The sequence below is a fragment of the Felis catus genome, chromosome E1, assembly GCF_018350175.1.
Source record: "Felis catus isolate Fca126 chromosome E1, F.catus_Fca126_mat1.0, whole genome shotgun sequence".
Taxonomy (NCBI): Eukaryota; Metazoa; Chordata; class Mammalia; order Carnivora; family Felidae; genus Felis; species Felis catus.
The window spans coordinates 38,913,644-38,931,447 of record NC_058381.1 but is presented as its reverse complement, the minus strand read 5'-3'; the positions used below and the strand labels follow the sequence as shown (position 1 = coordinate 38,931,447).

At 47.4% G+C, this 17,804-nt stretch overlaps 1 protein-coding gene across 3 annotated transcripts; it reads right to left on the bottom strand.

Moving 5' to 3' along the window:
- Positions 1 to 2,816: 2,816 nt before the first annotated feature.
- Positions 2,817 to 17,678, bottom strand: PSMD3 (proteasome 26S subunit, non-ATPase 3). 3 transcript variants are annotated; one of them, XM_019817828.3, is made up of 12 exons: positions 17,286 to 17,678; positions 14,888 to 15,078; positions 13,217 to 13,354; positions 11,054 to 11,190; positions 10,128 to 10,318; positions 9,884 to 9,987; positions 5,642 to 5,756; positions 5,419 to 5,538; positions 5,171 to 5,274; positions 4,747 to 4,902; positions 3,481 to 3,531; positions 2,817 to 3,304 (listed from the first exon to the last, which is right to left on the bottom strand). In XM_019817828.3, the coding sequence occupies exons 1-12, from the start codon at positions 17,497 to 17,499 to the stop codon at positions 3,167 to 3,169; spliced, it is 1,659 nt and encodes a 552-aa protein (XP_019673387.1). In that variant the 5' UTR covers positions 17,500 to 17,678; the 3' UTR covers positions 2,817 to 3,166. The 3 variants fall into 3 exon arrangements, with proteins under 3 accessions (XP_019673387.1, XP_044900295.1, XP_003996842.1); XM_045044360.1 differs by having other exon boundaries at positions 2,817 to 3,301; XM_003996793.6 differs by having other exon boundaries at positions 2,817 to 3,272; positions 17,286 to 17,674.
- Between the last annotated feature and the right edge of the window lie 126 nt (positions 17,679 to 17,804).

The window sequence follows — 17,804 nt, the reverse complement described above, 5'->3', positions numbered from 1 at the left end:
TTCCTCAGAAAACTAAAAATAGAACTACTCTACGACCCAGCAATTGCACTACTAGGTTATTTATCCAAGGGATACAGATGTGCTGTTTCGAAGGGACACATGCACCCCAATGTTTATAGCAGCACTATCAACAATAGTCAAAGTATGGAAAGAGCCCAAATGTCCATGGATGGATGGATGGATAAAGAAGATGTGGTGTGTGTGTGTGTGTGTGTACACACACACACACACACACACACACACACACACACACACAATGGAGTATTACTCAGCAATCAAAAAGAATGAAATCTTGCCACTTGCAACTACATGGATGGAGCTGGAGGGTATTATGCTAAGTGAAATTAGTCAGAGAAAGACAAAAAATCATGACTTCACTCATGAGGACTTTAAGGGACAAAACAGATGAACATAAGGGAAGGGAAACAAAAACAATATAAAAACAGGGAGGGGGACAAAACAGAAGAGACTCATAAATATGGAGAACTGACGGTTACTGGAGGGGTTGTGGGAGGGGGCATGGGCTAAATGGGTAAGGGGCACTAAGGAATCTACTCCTGAAATCATTGTTGCACTATATGCTAACTAATTTGGATGTAAGTTAAAAAAAATAAAAAATAAAATAAAACCACAAAAAATACTGTATTTTGTAGAAGATAAAGTACAAAAACATAAAGCTGGAAGGCTACTTACGGAATTCATCAGAGCGGCTGCCTCTAGGGAAGTAAGGGAAGGGCCTGGGAAAGAAACAAGATGGGCTTCTGACTGATCTGTAATGGTTTTCCTTGGTTGAAAAAAATGACATGATAACCAAATGTCACCATTTATTAAACTTGGGTGGAAAAGTCCATGGGTATTTGTTAGGTCATTCTTTCTGCTTCTCTGTAGTTTTGTAATTTAAAGCAAAACTCAAAAATCAAAACAAAACAAAAAAAAAAAAAAAAAAGAAAAAAACCCACCCAACCATAAAGTGGAGAACACAGTGAACTCTCCAAGCATAAAAAAGACACTAAGCTTCTCCAGGAAGAGAAAACCAAGCCAATGGGAACGAATTAAAAGAAACTTCCAGAAAGCGAGCAGAAAAATAGTCTATCATAGAGTCAAGGTGGGTGAGAACCAGGAAATCACGTCAAATGACCCCAACTCTCTGTAACAGGATGACATACTCTCCAATCTGTTACCAACCAGGAGAGGACCTGAGGCACTCTGGGCCAGGTGCTGACTCTAAAATTTGTTAGCATTGAGGGGCACCTGGCTGGCTCAGTCATTGGGCATGTGACTCTTCCCCACATTGAGTATGGAGACTACCTTAAAAAAGAAAAAAGAAAAAAAAAACAAAAAAACAAAAAAAAAACCTTGGGGCACCTGGCTGGCTCAGTTGAAAGAGTGTGCAACTCTCGATCCTGGGGTTGTGGGTTGGAGCCCTACCTTGGGTGTAGGTTAGTCTTTTTTTTTTTTTCTGAGAGAGAGTTTCATTACACTTGGGAGGTGGCAGAAGCTTCAGGGCAAGTGGGCAATGCCAGATTACTGTGATCAAGGCTGGGATGGGACCAGGACCCAAAACAAGGCCAATCGAAAACATGCCTTTAATGGAAATTAGGGATACTGCAAGATGAAAATCTTCAGTTGGTAATGAACACACAAACAAGACTTCATCAAACCCAGTGTGCCAGGTACTGGGCAAAGCCCCGGGAGGACACAAATGCCTCTTCATGCTCTCGAAGAACCTACAAGCTAGCTGGGAAGATAAGTCTTTCACACCACCTCCTGAGAGGATCTGATCTCAAGCGAGTGTTCCAGATGCCAGGGGGATAAATCACTGTGAGGCAGGAAGCCTGGGGGAGGTGTAGAAATCCTCGAGGTGGAGAGCCAGAGCGTGGCAGGAGAGGGAATGCAATTAAGCAGAGGCAGAAACCCACGAGGCCGTGTTCAGATAACAGCGCTTGGCAGGAACAGAGAACATGTACAGCAATGTCCCAGGCGCCAACAGAGAACAGCAGTAATTCAATGACCCGAGATGGGGAGCATCCCCGTCAGCGGCTGGGAGACGTCAAGACTGAGGCAGACACATTTCCCCACTATCTGCAGCTGGAGCCACAAGGGGGCCCCCTCCGGGCTGACTCAACTCTCACTTTCAGGGAACAACCCGTCTCCCATTCAGTAAGGGCCAGCTGGGCAAAACCTGCTCTCAACCTGCTGCTGCAGCCTCATCAGAGACCCTTCTCTCCTCTTGCAAACCTCCCGAGGGTCAGACCCCTGCCACTTCTTTGATCCTCTAGAGGTCTAGATTTTTTTTTTTTTTAATGTTTATTTCTGAGACAGAGAGAGAGAGACAGCATGAGCGGGAGAGGGACATAGAGAGAGGGAGACACAGAATCAGAAGCAGGCTCCAGGCTCTGAGCTGTCAGCACAGAGCCTGATGCGGGGCTTGAACTCACAGACCGCGAGATCATGACCTGAGCCAAAGTCGGTCGCTCAACCGACTGAGCCACCCAGGCGCCCCTAGAGGTCTAGATTTTTAACTTCAGAGCCAGGTCATGGAATCTTATCCTTTATTGGACAGATGTGGGAAAGGAGATGGAGAGGTTTAGTGACTTGCCCAATACTGGCCAGCCAGGTAGATGGGAGAGAGGCCCTCCTGATGCCAGATCAGCAGCTCTTCACCCTGCCCTTGGCCTCATTCTCATCCACAGTCACATCAGGTCCCTAGATTACACTGGGGCTGGCCCTCCCAAGACCAGGAAGGAAAAATCTGGGTCTGTCAATACTGTAGGTATGAAGAGTGCAGTCTAGTTATTAAATGATGCACAAAGAGCTTTGGAGAACTTTTTATTGTTTAAAAATCATAATTGAGGCTTCAAAAAACATACAACCCAACACATGTCCCGATTCCAGTCCCGGACTTCCGGGAGAGCACAGATTTCCTCCCATCTTGCTGCCCACACCACTAGCCAGGACCCTGCCCTGGGGAGGCTGCCTGCCCACCCTCCTGCCCACCATGTGATATGTCACTGGCTGGGGAGGGGTCCTGGGGTGAGGTGGGGGTGACTGGCTCCCTGCACCCCTCACCCCCTGCACATATGCTGTCTGTGAGACATGTATGGTAAAGGGGCCAGTTCCCTGGGCAGGGGGCCCCAAGGGGAAAAGATAAAGAGCCATTCCCGACTCACCCCACTCCTCCCCAGCCCCCCAGCTCAAGGGAAGCTGTCATCATCATCTTCGGCCATCTCCTTGGCAAACTCCAAGTCCTGCTGCTCTCGCTCGCGCCGTTCCTGGGGCAAGAGGTGGGGTGAGGGCTGGGCTGCTGGGGACCAGTGAGGCTCTCTCACACAGTGCTTCACCGAGCCCAACCCACCCCAAGGTCAGGGACTGCCAGAGCTTCAGAACTACTCCCAGCCCTTCCAGAAACTGCCCCCCACTCTTCCCTCTCTGTAGGGAAGTTTGAGCTTTCAGTCTTATCCAAAGCAGAAAGCACCTTACCTCTGCAGACTCCAAGTCCTTGTTGTACGATTTGGGAGGAAACCTCATGGCCTGAATGAAGCACAGTAGAGACAGGAGCAAGATAAAGACAAGGCATGCACTGAACATATGTTTATTGTGCTCCTTCTGTGTACTGGGCACCACAACATGAATTAGGCTATTCATTCTCTAGTTTAGTCCAGTGAGGAGCTAGACATGGAAGGTAATTACTACTATACCATGTGGCAAACACTGGAAATGAGAATCAAGACATTCTCACTGGCCAGGGAGGGGGACTGGCAGTGAGGAGGAAAACAGAGGAAAAGAACTGACTGCTTGTGGGAATGGAGGAAAGGCATTCCAGGCAGAGGTTTCAATGTGTGAAAAGGCCTGGCCTGAGTTCAGTGGGGCCAGCCGGGGGGTGGGGGTGGGGAGGGAGGAGAGGAAGGAAAAGTGGGTAGAGAGGAAAAGAGCACCTGGGAAGTGAGCCTAGAGACAAGGGGAACCAGGTCACAGAGGGCCTTTCATGTCTCCCTGAGAACATTTACCTGATTTTAAGCAAGGTAACAACATCCCTAGTTTCTTGGGGCAAGAAGAGGCCAGGAAATTTGGCAAACAGAGGGCACCTGGGTGGCTCAGTCGGTTAAGCATCTGACTCTTGATTCCGGCTCACGTCATGATTTTGGGGAGCCCTGGGTTGGGCTCTGCACTGACAGCACAGAGCCTGTTTGGGATTCTCTCCCTCTCTCTTTGTCCCTCCCTTCCCTGCTCATGTGTGCTCTCTCTCTCAAAATAAACTTTAAAAAAAAAAAAAAAAATTTGGCCAACAGTACCAGCACCCAACTCAGTGCCTGCCACAGGATAAGAGCTTAACGACCTTTTGAGGAACTAGATACCCACCCTACCTTTTCCACAATTCAGACTTCACTAAGTGTCTTAAGACAGTGATTTCATTTAATGTCCTCAACCCTGCAAAACAGACAGGGCAGGTAATCTCCCCATCGGTTTCATAGATGGAGAAACAGAGGTTCAGACAAGGTGAAGGACTCAGATTTGGAAGCAAATCTGGAACCCTGTACTGTGAATCCATCTGGTTCCCTCCCGGGCAACCAGACCCTTAGAAGCAGGCGAAGGTCGTATAGGCCCACATGCCAAGTCCTTCATTCACTCTGGGACCCCCTGCCCTGCCATTCAGGGACTTTACAGAGATGGTCCGGGATCTAGGCCAACCTCCTCTGAGGAATTCGCAGGTGCTGCTAACACCCCTCTACAGCCCCGGCTTCTCACCTTGACGGACATGTTGTGGATATCTAGACAGAAGGAGATGCGCTGGTGGAAGGCCAGCTGGGGCTCACGGGTGGAGTAGATATCAATCATCTCCTTGGACTGGACGTAGCCCTTCTCGTGGTTGATGCTGGCCTCAATGACACCATCCCGGATGGCCTGCCAGCCCCCAAATAAAGGAAAAGTCACCAGAAAGCCCATCTTCTAAATCTGAGAACATCCTGTCCTGTCCCTCTCCTCCTCACACTTGTACACTCACTCACGTACACACACTCTCTGGCAACTTCCTGGCCTCATTGTAAGGCCAGCTACTCCCTGAAAAGACCATGCCACTACTGAACCCATTCCCTTCCTTGGCCAGTCTCCCATTCCCACCCCTTGAAATATGGCAGGAGGGTAGCAACTGCAGTCCCGGAACTGGCCCCACCTTGGCAACAATGAACTCTGCATCCTCTGGGCTATCCAGCTGCAGCTTCTGGGCGATGTCAGCCAGGGAGATTCGGGAATAGGAAAGGCTGATCATGCGCACACCTGGGAGAGGAAGGAGCACTGGGGTGGGCAGGGTGGCCACAGACCCTCTGCCCACCCATGGACACCCACAGGGTTGCCGCCATCCCTTGCAGAAGCTGATCTGGGTCCTGCTCTTCCAGCAGCCTCTCAGACTCAGATCCACACCTGTCTTAATGACGTTGTGCCGTAGTCGGATGATTAGGGTATAGGTCCCATCTGCTTGAAACTTCTCTCCAAACTGGTCCAGGACCTGGTTGAACTTGGCAAGGTTTCCGGTCCTGACAGCTGGAGCGGGGAGGAGTGGATCAGATGATGCAAACGGGCAAACCCACTGAAAAGGCCACAGCGCTAGGGGTCTGGCAAGCTCTGGGAGCGGGACCACCCTTACCTTGAGTAAGAAGGAAGTAGGGCATGAGCGAGCGCTTGAGAGATGGCTGACGGAACTGTAGCCGGTCTGGGATCTCCCCAAGCAGCAGCTCCACCACAATCAGAAGCTTGTGCACCTGGCAGTGTGTGACACAGGAACACAGTGGGCAGGGAGCCCCAGCAGGAGGGAGAAGGGAGAGAAATGGGGCTTCAGTGCAGTTAGATGCATTGGGAAACAGGGAAAATGGCGCTGCGATTAGGCCCATGCAGAGCTGGGCATGGAATTGAAGATCTGCCTCCAGAGCCAGGTACTGGGAAGATCTGCCTTTTTGCCCACACTGAGCCCTAAATTCCAGTTAATCTGGCTAATCCATACACACTGCTCTGCCATGGCAACAATCTGGAAGTACAGGCCAGGTGGGTATGTCCTGTGGCTCCGAAATAGTGAGAAAACAGGGCTTAGTGGCCTAGGGAATGGAGTGTGGGTCAGCCAAAGATGCTGGTTAGAGAGGTGGATCGTTGCTGGAGGAGAGGAGGTGAATGTGTAGAACAAGTTATCTGGGTAGAGGCAGAAGCTCAGGAAGGGGACTGGCAGAACCTCAGTGAATGACCCAGGTATGGATGCAGAAGGCTGGCTGGAAAATTTGGCCCTTCCTTCTCCATAAAACTGTGAGTACCTCTGTGCGCCTACCATGGATTCAGTACCATGGGAGGAAAACCGTAAGAGGGGTGACGCCTAGCAATTAAGGAGCTTCCTACCAAGTGGGACGAACAGGAACACAGACAGCTAGATCGTGTGATATCAAGAGTCACAAGAGAAGTAAGGGGTTAAAATGGGTAGTGGGCTGGGGGCACCCGGGTGGCTCAGTTGGTTAAGTGTCCAGCTGTGGCTCAGGTCATGATCTTGCGGCTCGTGAGTTCGAGCCCCACCATCGGGCTCTGTGCTGACAGCACAGAGCCTGGAGCCTGCTTCAGATTCTATGTCTCCTCTCTCTCTGCCCCTCTCCTGCTTGCACTCTCTCTCTCTCTCAAAAATAAACATTAAAAAAAATGGGTGGTGGGTGATCATGCCCACACCCACCCATATAATACCCATGATGTTGCCCAGTTCCCTGGAGTAATCCATGAGTGAGGGGAAATGCAGGAAAAAGGCGAAAGTTAATATATGCCATAGGATTCTGATGAAGCAGAAAAAGGAAGGAGGTTGTTTCAGTCAAGGAAACAGATTAGAAAAGAGGTGGATAAGTGTGAGGACACACCCCAAGAAAGTCTGGAAGGCGATGAAAGATGATGGGCCAGTCTAAGGACGTGCTGTTTTGAAAACCAGGCTGAGCTCAGAGTTTGGAGACAGTATGCTAGTATATACTCACTAGCTAGGAAATGCTGAGCAACGAAGTCCTTGGTATCCTAGTCCCTAAAATAGGTGGCAGTGGCACCGGACCGTAATGCCCAGCCTGCCCACCTCACAAGACTGTAATGCTCTATTGTGCAGGTAAGGCAGAGCAATGCAAGCTTCCTGGGCAAGGCAGGCACGGGCCTGGAGCTCTTTTTAGTTAGGCAGTTGTGTGGAAGCTGGGTTGGTAAAGGGGAGGATGATGACCAGAAATGCTAGTGGCCTGAACAAGGGCACCAGTGATACCAGAGAGGAGACAAATACAAAAGACATGGGGACAAATCAACAGATAACTTAGTGATGTGGAAGGAGGGGTGGTGGTGGTGGTGAGTCTGGGATGATCCTGAAGCTCCTATCTTGATTGGGAGAGCAGAAGGAAGGACTGGTAAGGGGTACTCAGAGGGGTTTGCTTTGGACAAGCTTTGTGTGAGGAGTATCTATACAGAGATGTGTGGTGGGAAGCTGGATTTGTAGATCTGGTGTTCATAAGAGGGGTCAGAATTAGTATCAAGCTGAAGTCTGAACCCCCAAACTCATATGTTGAAGTCCTTAACCCCTCAGGACCTCAGAATGTGACAACACAGGCACCCCTCAGCGATATCACAGGTTCGGTTCCAGATCACAACAAAGTGAGTATCACAATAAGGCGAGTTAAAGGACTTTTTGGTTTCCCAGTGCACACAAAGTTGTTTACACTGTACCATAATCTATTAAGTATGCAATAACATTATATTAAAAAACAAAAAACACTATATGTACCTTAATCTGAAGATATCTTGTTAAAAAACCCTATCATCTGGTCTTCCAACAAGTAGTAACCACTGATCCCGGATCAGCATAACTGATATCATAATGAAAAGTTTGAGGGGTGCTTGGGTTGCTCAGTCAGTTAAGTGTCTGACTCACGGTTTGTGAGATCAAGCCCTACATGGAGCTCTGCACTGACAGCAAGGAGCCTGCTTGGGATTCTCTTTCTGCCCCTCCCCAGCTCATGCACGCACTCTCTCTTAAAATAAACTTAAAACAAACAAACAAACTTTGAAGTATTGTGAGGAAGACCAAAATGTGACACAGAGACATGAAGTGAGCAAATGCTGTTGGAAAAATGGCGCCGAGACACTTGCTCATTGCAGGGTTGCCACTAACCTGCAATTTATAAAAAAGCGTGTATGTGCGAAGTACAATAAAACAAGGTATGTCTGTATTTGGAGACAGAGCTTTTAAAGAGATAATTAAGGGGCATGAGGTCATATGAGTGGGTCCTAATCCAATATGACTGGTATCCTTATAAGAGATTAGGATACAGTCAGGCAGAGAAGGAAGACCATTTGAAGAGATTAGAAGATGATGGCCATCTATAAGGAAGAGAGGTCCTTAGGAGAAACTAACCATGCGGACACATTGATGTTAGACTTCTGGCTTTCAGAACTATGAGGAAATAGATCTCTGTTGCTTAAGCCACCCAGTCTGTGGTAGCTTGGTGTGACGGCTCGAACAGACTAAGATAGTTAGAAATGGATTCTGGTGAAGCATCAGGGAGGTCTGTGTTGAGCCATGCAAGCAAGGAAGCTCACCCAAGGAGAGAATGCGAGTTTCACTATGGGTGAATAAGCTTTCAAAGTGCTGTAGACCCCACTTTAAACCTGAGGCCTCTTTTTACACATTTTCCTTCTCTCTGCTTTACTTCAAGCTAGCTTCTCTTTTTCCATCCCTTCCTAGCTCCTCCAAGGCCTTGGCCCATCACCTGTTTGCTTAAGTCCCTCTGGGTGGAAGTTTCCCTAACTCTGCTTCTTCCTCTCTCAAGCAACCACTCCGTCTCTTTCCTGGCCAAAGATCTCTCACTCTAGCCCTTTCTGCTCCTTCCTGCTGCCTGGCTCCACAGAAAACTCTGAAACCTTATCCATCTTTACCAGAGTAAAGTCTGGTTTGAGAATCCTACTTTACCCCACAATGTCTCTCTCCAGGACACAACAATTTATATGCTAATTACCTGTGTTTTCAGAAACTTTAGTGTATGTCCTATGTTGTAAGTAATCAACATTCTGCACATGTACTGTGTATGTCTGAAAAGCCATTCCCTTCTGGAAAATTCTACCAATTTGCAAGCACCAGATTAAATTTAACTTTTTAAAGATGTCTTTAATTATTTGACCAAAATCAAACCTGTCTTTCTTTGAACTTCTGAACAGAAACAGACCAAATCTCAACTACACTGACTTAATCATTGTACATTTTCATCCTCTCCTCTTTCAAGCGCACTAGGAGGTAGAGGTCACGTTGACGTGGGAACAGAGGTTTGTAGTCGAGAAACCTGGGTCCAAATTCTGGCTACTAGGCTCTGTGACTTTACAAAGGTTCTCAAGCCTTTCTAGGTCAATATTCTTTACCTATCTCACAGCGCCTAATACCAAGGTCACCACTCAAAAAAAAAATACTAGGGTGACTGACAGCTATTAGGTGGCCAAGGTTTATCTCCACCCAAACCAGTCAGCCTTATGGAGATTTTCTGGATTCCCTGGCTACAGAGAACACTGCTCCCAAATGGGCATGTGAGAAACCAGAGAAGAGCCTGGGGATTCTCAACATAATCCGGGCCCGTGCCTGGAATGACTGTAAAGAGCGCTGGGGCAATGGGAATATTCTAAACCTATCTACCAAGGAGAATACTCTCTCTGAACATAACCACCAGAGGTGCAGCTAGTATCTGCTTAATGTGCTTTGACCAATGTTAGTACCCATAAATGCACTATGCACAATGATACACCTTTTGGATAATGAAGGTTAGGGACACCTTCCCTGGCCTGTGTAGGGAAAGAGAACCAAAGCCTTATCAGATGAGTAAGTAGTGTAGGGATGAGAACTGCTGCTCACCGTCTGTTTGAAGCCGACAGCTGTGTGCTGAGGGGCCTTGCGAAGGGCATTGGTCATTGTTCTCCGGGCCTCTGAGTACTCCAACTGAATAGCTTTGATTCGCCCTGGGGGTAGAGAAGGGAGTGGGTCAAGAGAATGGCATCATCCAAAGCCCCTTGCAAAGCAGTGTCAAATGGGTGTCTCATGCACCAAGTGAGCCTGAGACACCTTCTGATCTGACTCAAGGGTCGGGCCCATCGCTCACCTGTGTAGTAGAGGTACCTGGCCCACTCATTGTTGTTGGCCTGCTCGGGGAACACGGACTTGGACACCAGCTTCTCAGCCTGGTCGTACAAGCTGTAGTGTAGGTAGTTCCGCAGCAGGAGGTTCAGCAGGGTGGCCTGCCCATCCGCATCATGCCGAAGGGTGGCTGTCCGGAGCCGAGCATGCAAGAAGCTTCAAGAAGGAAAGAAAAGAGATATCAAAGGGCTCAAATAAGAACTCTTTGAATTGCTTTGACCTCTTCATTCTCTCTCAATTCCAAAAAAAGTGACACAGACTGCTTTTCTGGTTTTTCACTGAATACTCAACTATTGAGTGCCTGCGGCGTGAAGCACTATTCTAGGTGCACCAAAAGGACACAACTCTGCATTCTCGTGGGGGTGACAGACAATGATCATGATAAGTAAGTGTATTACTTAGCATGATAGGAGGAGATCAGGGCTATGGAGAAATGAGGGTAAGTGTAATAGGGAACACAGGAGGTGAGGAGGATGGGGTTGCAATTTTAAATAGCTTGATCAGGGTAGGACTTGCTGAGAAAGGAACAATTAAACAAAGGCTTGAAGGAAGTAGGGAGAAGAGCATTCTCGGTAGAGAGAAGAGTGTGCCTGTCATGCCCCAGGAAGAGCAGGGAGGCCAGTGTGGGGAGTCAGGCGAGCAGAGGGTGCTGGAGTCAAGAAGGCAGTAACAAGGGCCAGAGCACATCAGGCTTTATGTGCTATCACGAGGACTTCAACTCTTCCCTGAGGAAAATGGGGAGCCACCACAAGCTCTAAGCAGAGGAGTGAAATGTTTTCTAGCCTGTCCTTCCACCCTTGACCTACCAGTCAGTACTCCCTTGATGTGGAGTAAAGGGAAGAGCCTGGGGGATAGTTCTTAACTTTAGGGTCAGACCTTGGCCACCCGTACCTGCGCACCACATCCAGCTTGTCCAGGAACTCATAGACCCGGGCATGATAGTAGTAACACTTTGCGGCCACAAGGTCCAGGGCCCGGCGGTTCTGAGTGCTGATCTTCTGCATTAGGTCATCAGAGATCTTCTGTGCCTGGGGAGGCAGCCAAAAGAGAATCTAGTGGCACTTCCTCAAAAGCTTGGACATGGAGCAATCACATGAACCAGCACTCCCCTTCTACGCATAAATCCAGGAGAATTGGAAACATGTTCACATAAAAGCTTGTATGCAAATGTTCATAGCAGCATTATTATTACCAAAAAGTGAAATGATCCCTCCAAGTGCCCATCACTGGATACATGGATAAACTAAATGCAGCATATCCATACAATGGAATATTATTCACCCACAAAAAGGGCTGGACTACAGATCCACACTACGACATGGACAAACCTACAATACGTCATGCTAAGTCAAAGAAACCATACATAAAAGGCCATGTATTATATAATTCCATTTATATGAGATGTCAGAATAGGAAAATCCATGAGCCAGAAAGTGGAGATGAGTAGTTGCTGGAGGCTGGGGGGAATGGGGAATGACTATTAACAGCAATGGCGTTTCTTTTGGGGGTGACGAAATTATTCTGGAATTAGACAGTGATGATGGTTGTACAACCTTGTGAACACACCAAAACCCACTGAACTGTACACTTTATTTTTTTATAACTGTTTTTAAAGTTTATTTATTTTGAGAGAGAAAGAGCCTGAGTGAGGGAGAGGCAGAGAGGGAGAGAGAAGAGAATCCCAAGCAGGCTCTGTATTGTCAGTGCAGAGCCTGACACAGGGCTCAAACTCACAAACTGTGAGATCATGACCTGTGCTGAAATCAAGAGTCAGACGCTTAACTGACTGAGCCACCAGGAGCCCCATAATTGATTTTATTTTATATCTTCTTTTTTTAAAGTTTACTTATTTTTGAGAGAGAGAGAGAGAGAGACAGAGAGAGAGGGAGGAAGAGAGGTGAACTAGCAGGGAAGGGGCAGAGAGAGGAGACAGAATCTGAAGCAGGCTCCAGGCTCTGAGATGTCAGAGCAGAGCCTGACGCAGAGCTCAAACCCAAAGGCTGTGACATCATGACCTAAGCTGAAGGAGGATGATTAACTGACTGAGCCACCCAGGCGCCCTTCATTTTATTTTAAGTACTCTCTGTACCCAATGTCGGGTTCGAACTCATGACCTGGAGACCAAGAGTCAGACGCTCTACTGACTGAGCCAGCCAGGTACCCCTGAATTGTACACTTTAAAGGGGGTGAATTATGGGGCACCTGGGTGGCTTAGTCAGTTGAGCATCCGACTTTGGCTCAGGTCATGGGTTGGAGCCCTCCCATAGGGCTCTGTGCTGACAGCTCAGAACCTGAGCCTGCTTCAGATTCTGTGTCTCCCTCTCTCTTTGCCCCTCCCCCACTTGCACACACTCTCTCTCAAAAATAAATATTAAAAAACTAAAATAAAATAAAATAAAATAAAATAAAGGGATGAATTATATTTAGAAACAAACAAAAACCAACTCAAGACAAGGCAAGGAAAAAACAAAACAGGAGACTGAGAGGGACCTGTCATTTCTTAAGCATGCTCTTGGGACAGTGGCTGTGATGGCAAAGAAGTTGGCCCCAGTCAGAGGGAGAAGTGGTAGAGCAGTATCCATGGAGTTGTTCAGTCTCATGAAAAGAGGTGCTACTTATTAAAATATTGTGAAAGCTTACTATATGCAGATCATTGTGCCAGTATTTTACTTAATGCCAACAATGATCTTGTAAATTGGGCACCATTTTCCCCATTTGACATAAGGCCAGGAGAAATTAATTTGCCTAAGGTATAGCTGGGATTTGAACGTTGGTTTCTATCTCCAAATCTCTATCCTAACAGAATCCACGACACCGGCACTATGCCACAGACAAGCACAGAATGGTGGCCGCCAGCCCCTTCCCATGGTGTCTGAATGGGAGCTGAGGCGGCTTCCTGGATGTGGAGTTAGGTGTGTTCCCACATGGGGTAAGAGTCTGGGGGGCTGTTTAAGAGCCCAGTGATTCTCTCCATTTCTTCACCAGAGACAATCTCTCCCACAAAACCCATGCACTGCTTGGGACATGTTAACCTTGCCCACTGGCCCTGGATACCTCTTTGTAGCGTTTGCTGTTCATCAGGAAGATGACCACGAGGAGCTGTAGATAGGCTTCCACCTCAGGCAGGAGGGGTGCCGATGCAGCTTTTCCTGTTCGGGGACGGAACTGTAAATCAGCTTCGGTGTCCATGGGCTAGGAGAAGACATGAATTACTGTGGAAAAGCTCAGTCAGATCAGCCAACCAAGAATTTACTAAACACTCACGATGAATGCCTACTATGTGCAAGATTTTTCTAGGTATTGGGGATACAAAAATAAAGATGGCACACAGTCACCTTCTGAAAGAAGTCAAGGAGGCTGGCAATAGAAACAGGAAAAGGGTTACAGGAATGTAACAGACATCTTTACAGAATATAATGGGGACAGAAAGGATGATGTAAGGACCCCTCAAAAAACCTACAATCTAAGTAGAGATTAAACCACCACAGCTGGAACCACTGCAAATTTGATCAGATAGGGTTTAATAAAGTAACATTAATTCTAGAGATGAGATCAAGAATAATGAGATATAATTTTTTTTTTTGTGGGAACAAAGGAAATTTGGGGGAAGTGACATATACATAGTACTTATTATCAGATCTAGTCACCAAAGCTGGAATAATATGCAACAGCTCAAAAAGCAAACATGTTGGGTGAATTTAGAGATATAGGGTTAAAAAACATTCCAGGTGAGGTTGGCGGGAGGGTGCTTTCTTGTTCCCAGACAATACACTCTTCTTCATCATTCCATCTCAAGGGATTGAGTTTTCACATCTATGGAACAGCCTGTGAGCGTATAGGATTTTAGTGAGATGAAGGTGGCTGAAGGGACAACGTGGTTTGAGAAGGGTCAGGACCTGTACATAAGGGGGATTTTACAGCCGGAAAGGAAAAGGAGAGGTCTTTCGTGGCATGGAGACCACTGCCTGCACCAAATTTCATCAGCAATCACCATGTGCCAGGGAAGGTTCTAAGACATTCCTTTACTCAGCCTCATCCCCCGAATCTGTTCACTACATTTAACAATGAAAATGAGGCATAAGGAGGTTAGGTCACTTGCTCAAGTCCCACAAGTACCAAATGGTATAGCTGGGGTTCAAATTTGACTCCACCTCCAAAACCTGTATTCTTTTTTTAACATTTTATTTTGGTTTTTTATTTATTTTTTGAGAGAGAGCACACTCACACAAGATGGGAAGGGGCAGAGAGAGGGAGAGAGACAATCCTAAGCAGACTCCACCTCACAAACTGTGAGATCATGACCTGAGTTGAGATCAAGAGTCAGACGCTTAACTGAGCCACGCAGGTGCTCCCAGAACCTGTGCTCTTAACCACTGTTTTATACATCCTCCTCAGTGAGGATTCAGAGGTGGTGGTACCTTCTCCTAGGACAATGGAGACACCACCCAACTGGAGGAGAGTGCTCGTGCTGTTAAGTGAGTTTGGTTCAAAGGGTCCTGATTCCCAGTTTTTTCCCCTGACTCAGAAGAATGACACTATAGGGCAGAAAGATGGTTCCCTTGTTAGGGGACAAATGAGTCTTAAAATGGGCTGCTTTGCTTCACTACTCAGCTACAGCAGGTAATCAGACAGGTCTTCAGGATGGGAAACATTACATCAAGGGGTGGGGTGGGGGGATGTGGTCTGAGACCAAGCCTGCATCCTTTAAGCATCTGACTCACTCACCTCTTCCAGGAAGGGTAGCAAGAAGTCTCGAGTGGCATTATTTGAGGTGAAGAAGCCATGTACAGCCTTATACAGAACGTAGTGGTTGAGGCGACGTGATGTGGAAGGGAGCATCCGCAGGGCCCTCAGCACAAATCGAGGCTCCTTGCCCGAAACTGCCTTCTCCAGCTGTTTCACATGCTCTTTAATGTCTGTGGAGGACCACAGAAGAAAACAATGTTACTTCCAATTCTTCCTATTCCCTCCCACCCTCCAGGCAAGTAGTTCTAGGGAACCTCTTATAAAAGGGCAAGATGTAGCCAACCACTTCTTTTGCCTAGTAGGGTTAAGCAACACTTACAGATGCCAAATAATGATTTTTAAGACATAACCAAGAGACAAAAATTAAAGCTGGGGTAGGGGAAAGGGTAGAGGATGACAGAAAGAGGAAGGTAAAGAGAACAACAAAAAACAAGACAAACACATGGAGATTTAACAGATCTCTATACAGGAAAAGACTTTCTAAATGTAAACAATGGTAGAGGGGCACCTGGCTCAGAAGGCTCTTGATTTTGGCTGTCATTATCCCATGGTTTGTATAGGACTTGGCACTAACAACACGGAGCCTGCTTGGGATTTTCTCTCTCCCTCTCTCTGCCCCTCCTCCACCCTCTCTTTTTCTCAAAATAACTTAAAAAAAAAAAAACCGCAATGGGAGAAGTCATACACATATACACACACACGTGCGCGCACACGCATGATGAACTCCACTCTAAAAACTCCTTCCGAATAACTGAACAAAAAAAATATTTGCAACAAATGTGACCAGAGAGTCATGTTCTTATTTTACAAAGAACTTGCATAAATAATTAGGACAAGTAAAAATGAACACAAATGGGGCGCCTGGGTGGCTCAGTCAGTTAAATGTCTGACTTCGGCTTGGGTCATGATCTCACGGTTTGTGGGTTGGAGCCCAGCATCGGGCTCTGTGCAGACAGCTCAGAGCCTGGAGCCTGCTCTGGATTCTGTGTCTCCCTCTCTCTGCCGCTCCCCCACTCAGAGTGTGTGTGTGTGCGTGTGTGTGCGTGTGTGTGTGAAAAAAAACATTTAAAAAAACCACAAATAGACAATACAAAAGAAATATAGCTAACTGACATGAAAATACATTTTACTAGCTTTTGAATAATTGCAAATGGAAATGTTTTCAACTACCAAATTGGTAATATTTAAGAAATCATAACAGAGTTACCAGTGAACAGGATATTTCTGTTGGTATAACATAAATCAGTACAGTTTCTCTGGACAATACCTACCCAAAACCTTAAAAACGCCTACCCTTTCAATTCAGGCATATTTAGAATCTATACTGAAGAAATAATTGTAAAGGTAGACTAAAAACCTGGTCACAAAGATGACTGTTGAAAAATTATAACAGTAAAAAACTGGAAACTAAAGTGTCTAGGAATAAGGGAATACATTTCATTGGTAGTTTCTTAGTTACCTTTGTACACTTAGCATAGGGTGCCTGGGTCCCATCAATGACACAGTAATGATAACTGCTAACATTACAGAGGGTTTACTATGTGTCCATCATTAGAGAGAAAACCCAATGAACAATGTGGTTCCACTTGATCCAGAGCTGGGAAAATAGCACAAGGGTCACAGTGGGAAGCTCTCAGTCTACCCACTCCAAATGTGGACAGGATCTTTAAGAAAAACGTGAATTTGGAGGAGCAAGAGGGCTGTAAGAAACTGGAAACAAGCACTTAGGAGAAAAGAAATGGAGGAATTGCTTCATATTTTAGGTCGAAGATATTAGGAACTCAAAGATGACACCTAAAAACTTGCAAGTCTGTAATATGTTTAAACTCTGTAGAAACAGGAGTAAGGGAGCAGAAGTACATTGGGATTGTTGGGGAACCTTCGTTACAGAAACAAGAAAGCAAGATACTGAGTAGAAAGTCTTCTCTTAGGTGAATTTACTAGAGATAGCTGGCAAAAGAAAACTTTTGTAGTCTTAAAATTCAAGGGCCAGTACTCTGCGTCACCCTGACACCCTTTATACACAAATACAAACACTGGTTTCTGGTGGGATCAATCATATGCTGGGGGCGTTAGAATCAGTTCGGTGGATGTAAACAGAGTAGGTCAGAGAAGACCTAGAAGAGGGAGTCTACAGGCCCAGTGAGACCTACTTCTAGATGCAACTCAGGCAGAGGAAGGAGGTGTGTGTGAAGGGAGGAGTCCGGAACCTGGAGAGAAGGTTCAGTTATTGGGACTGGGGTCGGGAGTGTCAGGGGACTGGAGGTGGGCACTGGGGATATTCCTAAAGAACCGGGGATGGTGGAAGCTGCGCTGCGGATCCCGAGGAGCGCTGTCATCCGTGATCACAGCACGTCCCCGGCCCGGGCTCTCGTACCCTCCAAGGTGACGGTGTCCAGCTCTCGCTGGGAGTGCTCAGCCGCCGCCGTTTTGCTGTCAGCTTCTCCCGCTGACGCGCCACCCGCCGCCGCCTCCTCTTTCATCTCCACATCCTGGGGAGTCGGGGGCGGCGGTGGTTCTTGCTCCCCTCCGCCCGGCGGCGGCTTTGCCTTGTCCGCGCCGCGGCGGCGCCCCGAGCCCTCCTGTTTCATGGTGCCCGGGGTCGCGGCCTAGTCCGGGGACAGAGACCGGGGGTTCGCGTGAATCCTCGCACCAGAAATCAGGAACCGAGCCGGGCCTGCACACGAGCGCGGGCTCGCGACGGGCCGCACGATGACTGAGCAGCTGCAAACCCTTTCCCGGCGCTGGGCCTTCTGGGAAACGCCAGGCCCGGCGGGCCGAAAGCCGAGTCCACAAAAGGGAAAGAAATCAACAGCCGAGGTGCAGGATGGAGGCGGATCTTCGAGGAAGGAACGGGGAGGAGCCTGTATGGGTTTGCCCCGCTTTCTTTGGAGTG

What these genes read in the sequence shown, in the direction of transcription:
- PSMD3 (XM_019817828.3), bottom strand. Translation starts at nt 17,499, where the DNA reads ATGAAACAGGAGGGCTCGGGGCGCCGCCGCGGCGCGGACAAGGCAAAG. An exon ending in GGACACCGTCACCTTGGAGG is followed by an intron (nt 15,079 to 17,285) that starts GTACGAGAGCCC and finishes GGTCCTCCACAG; the next exon opens with ACATTAAAGAGCATGTGAAA. An exon ending in ACAGCAAACGCTACAAAGAG is followed by an intron (nt 11,191 to 13,216) that starts GTATCCAGGGCC and finishes CTGCCTCCCCAG; the next exon opens with GCACAGAAGATCTCTGATGA.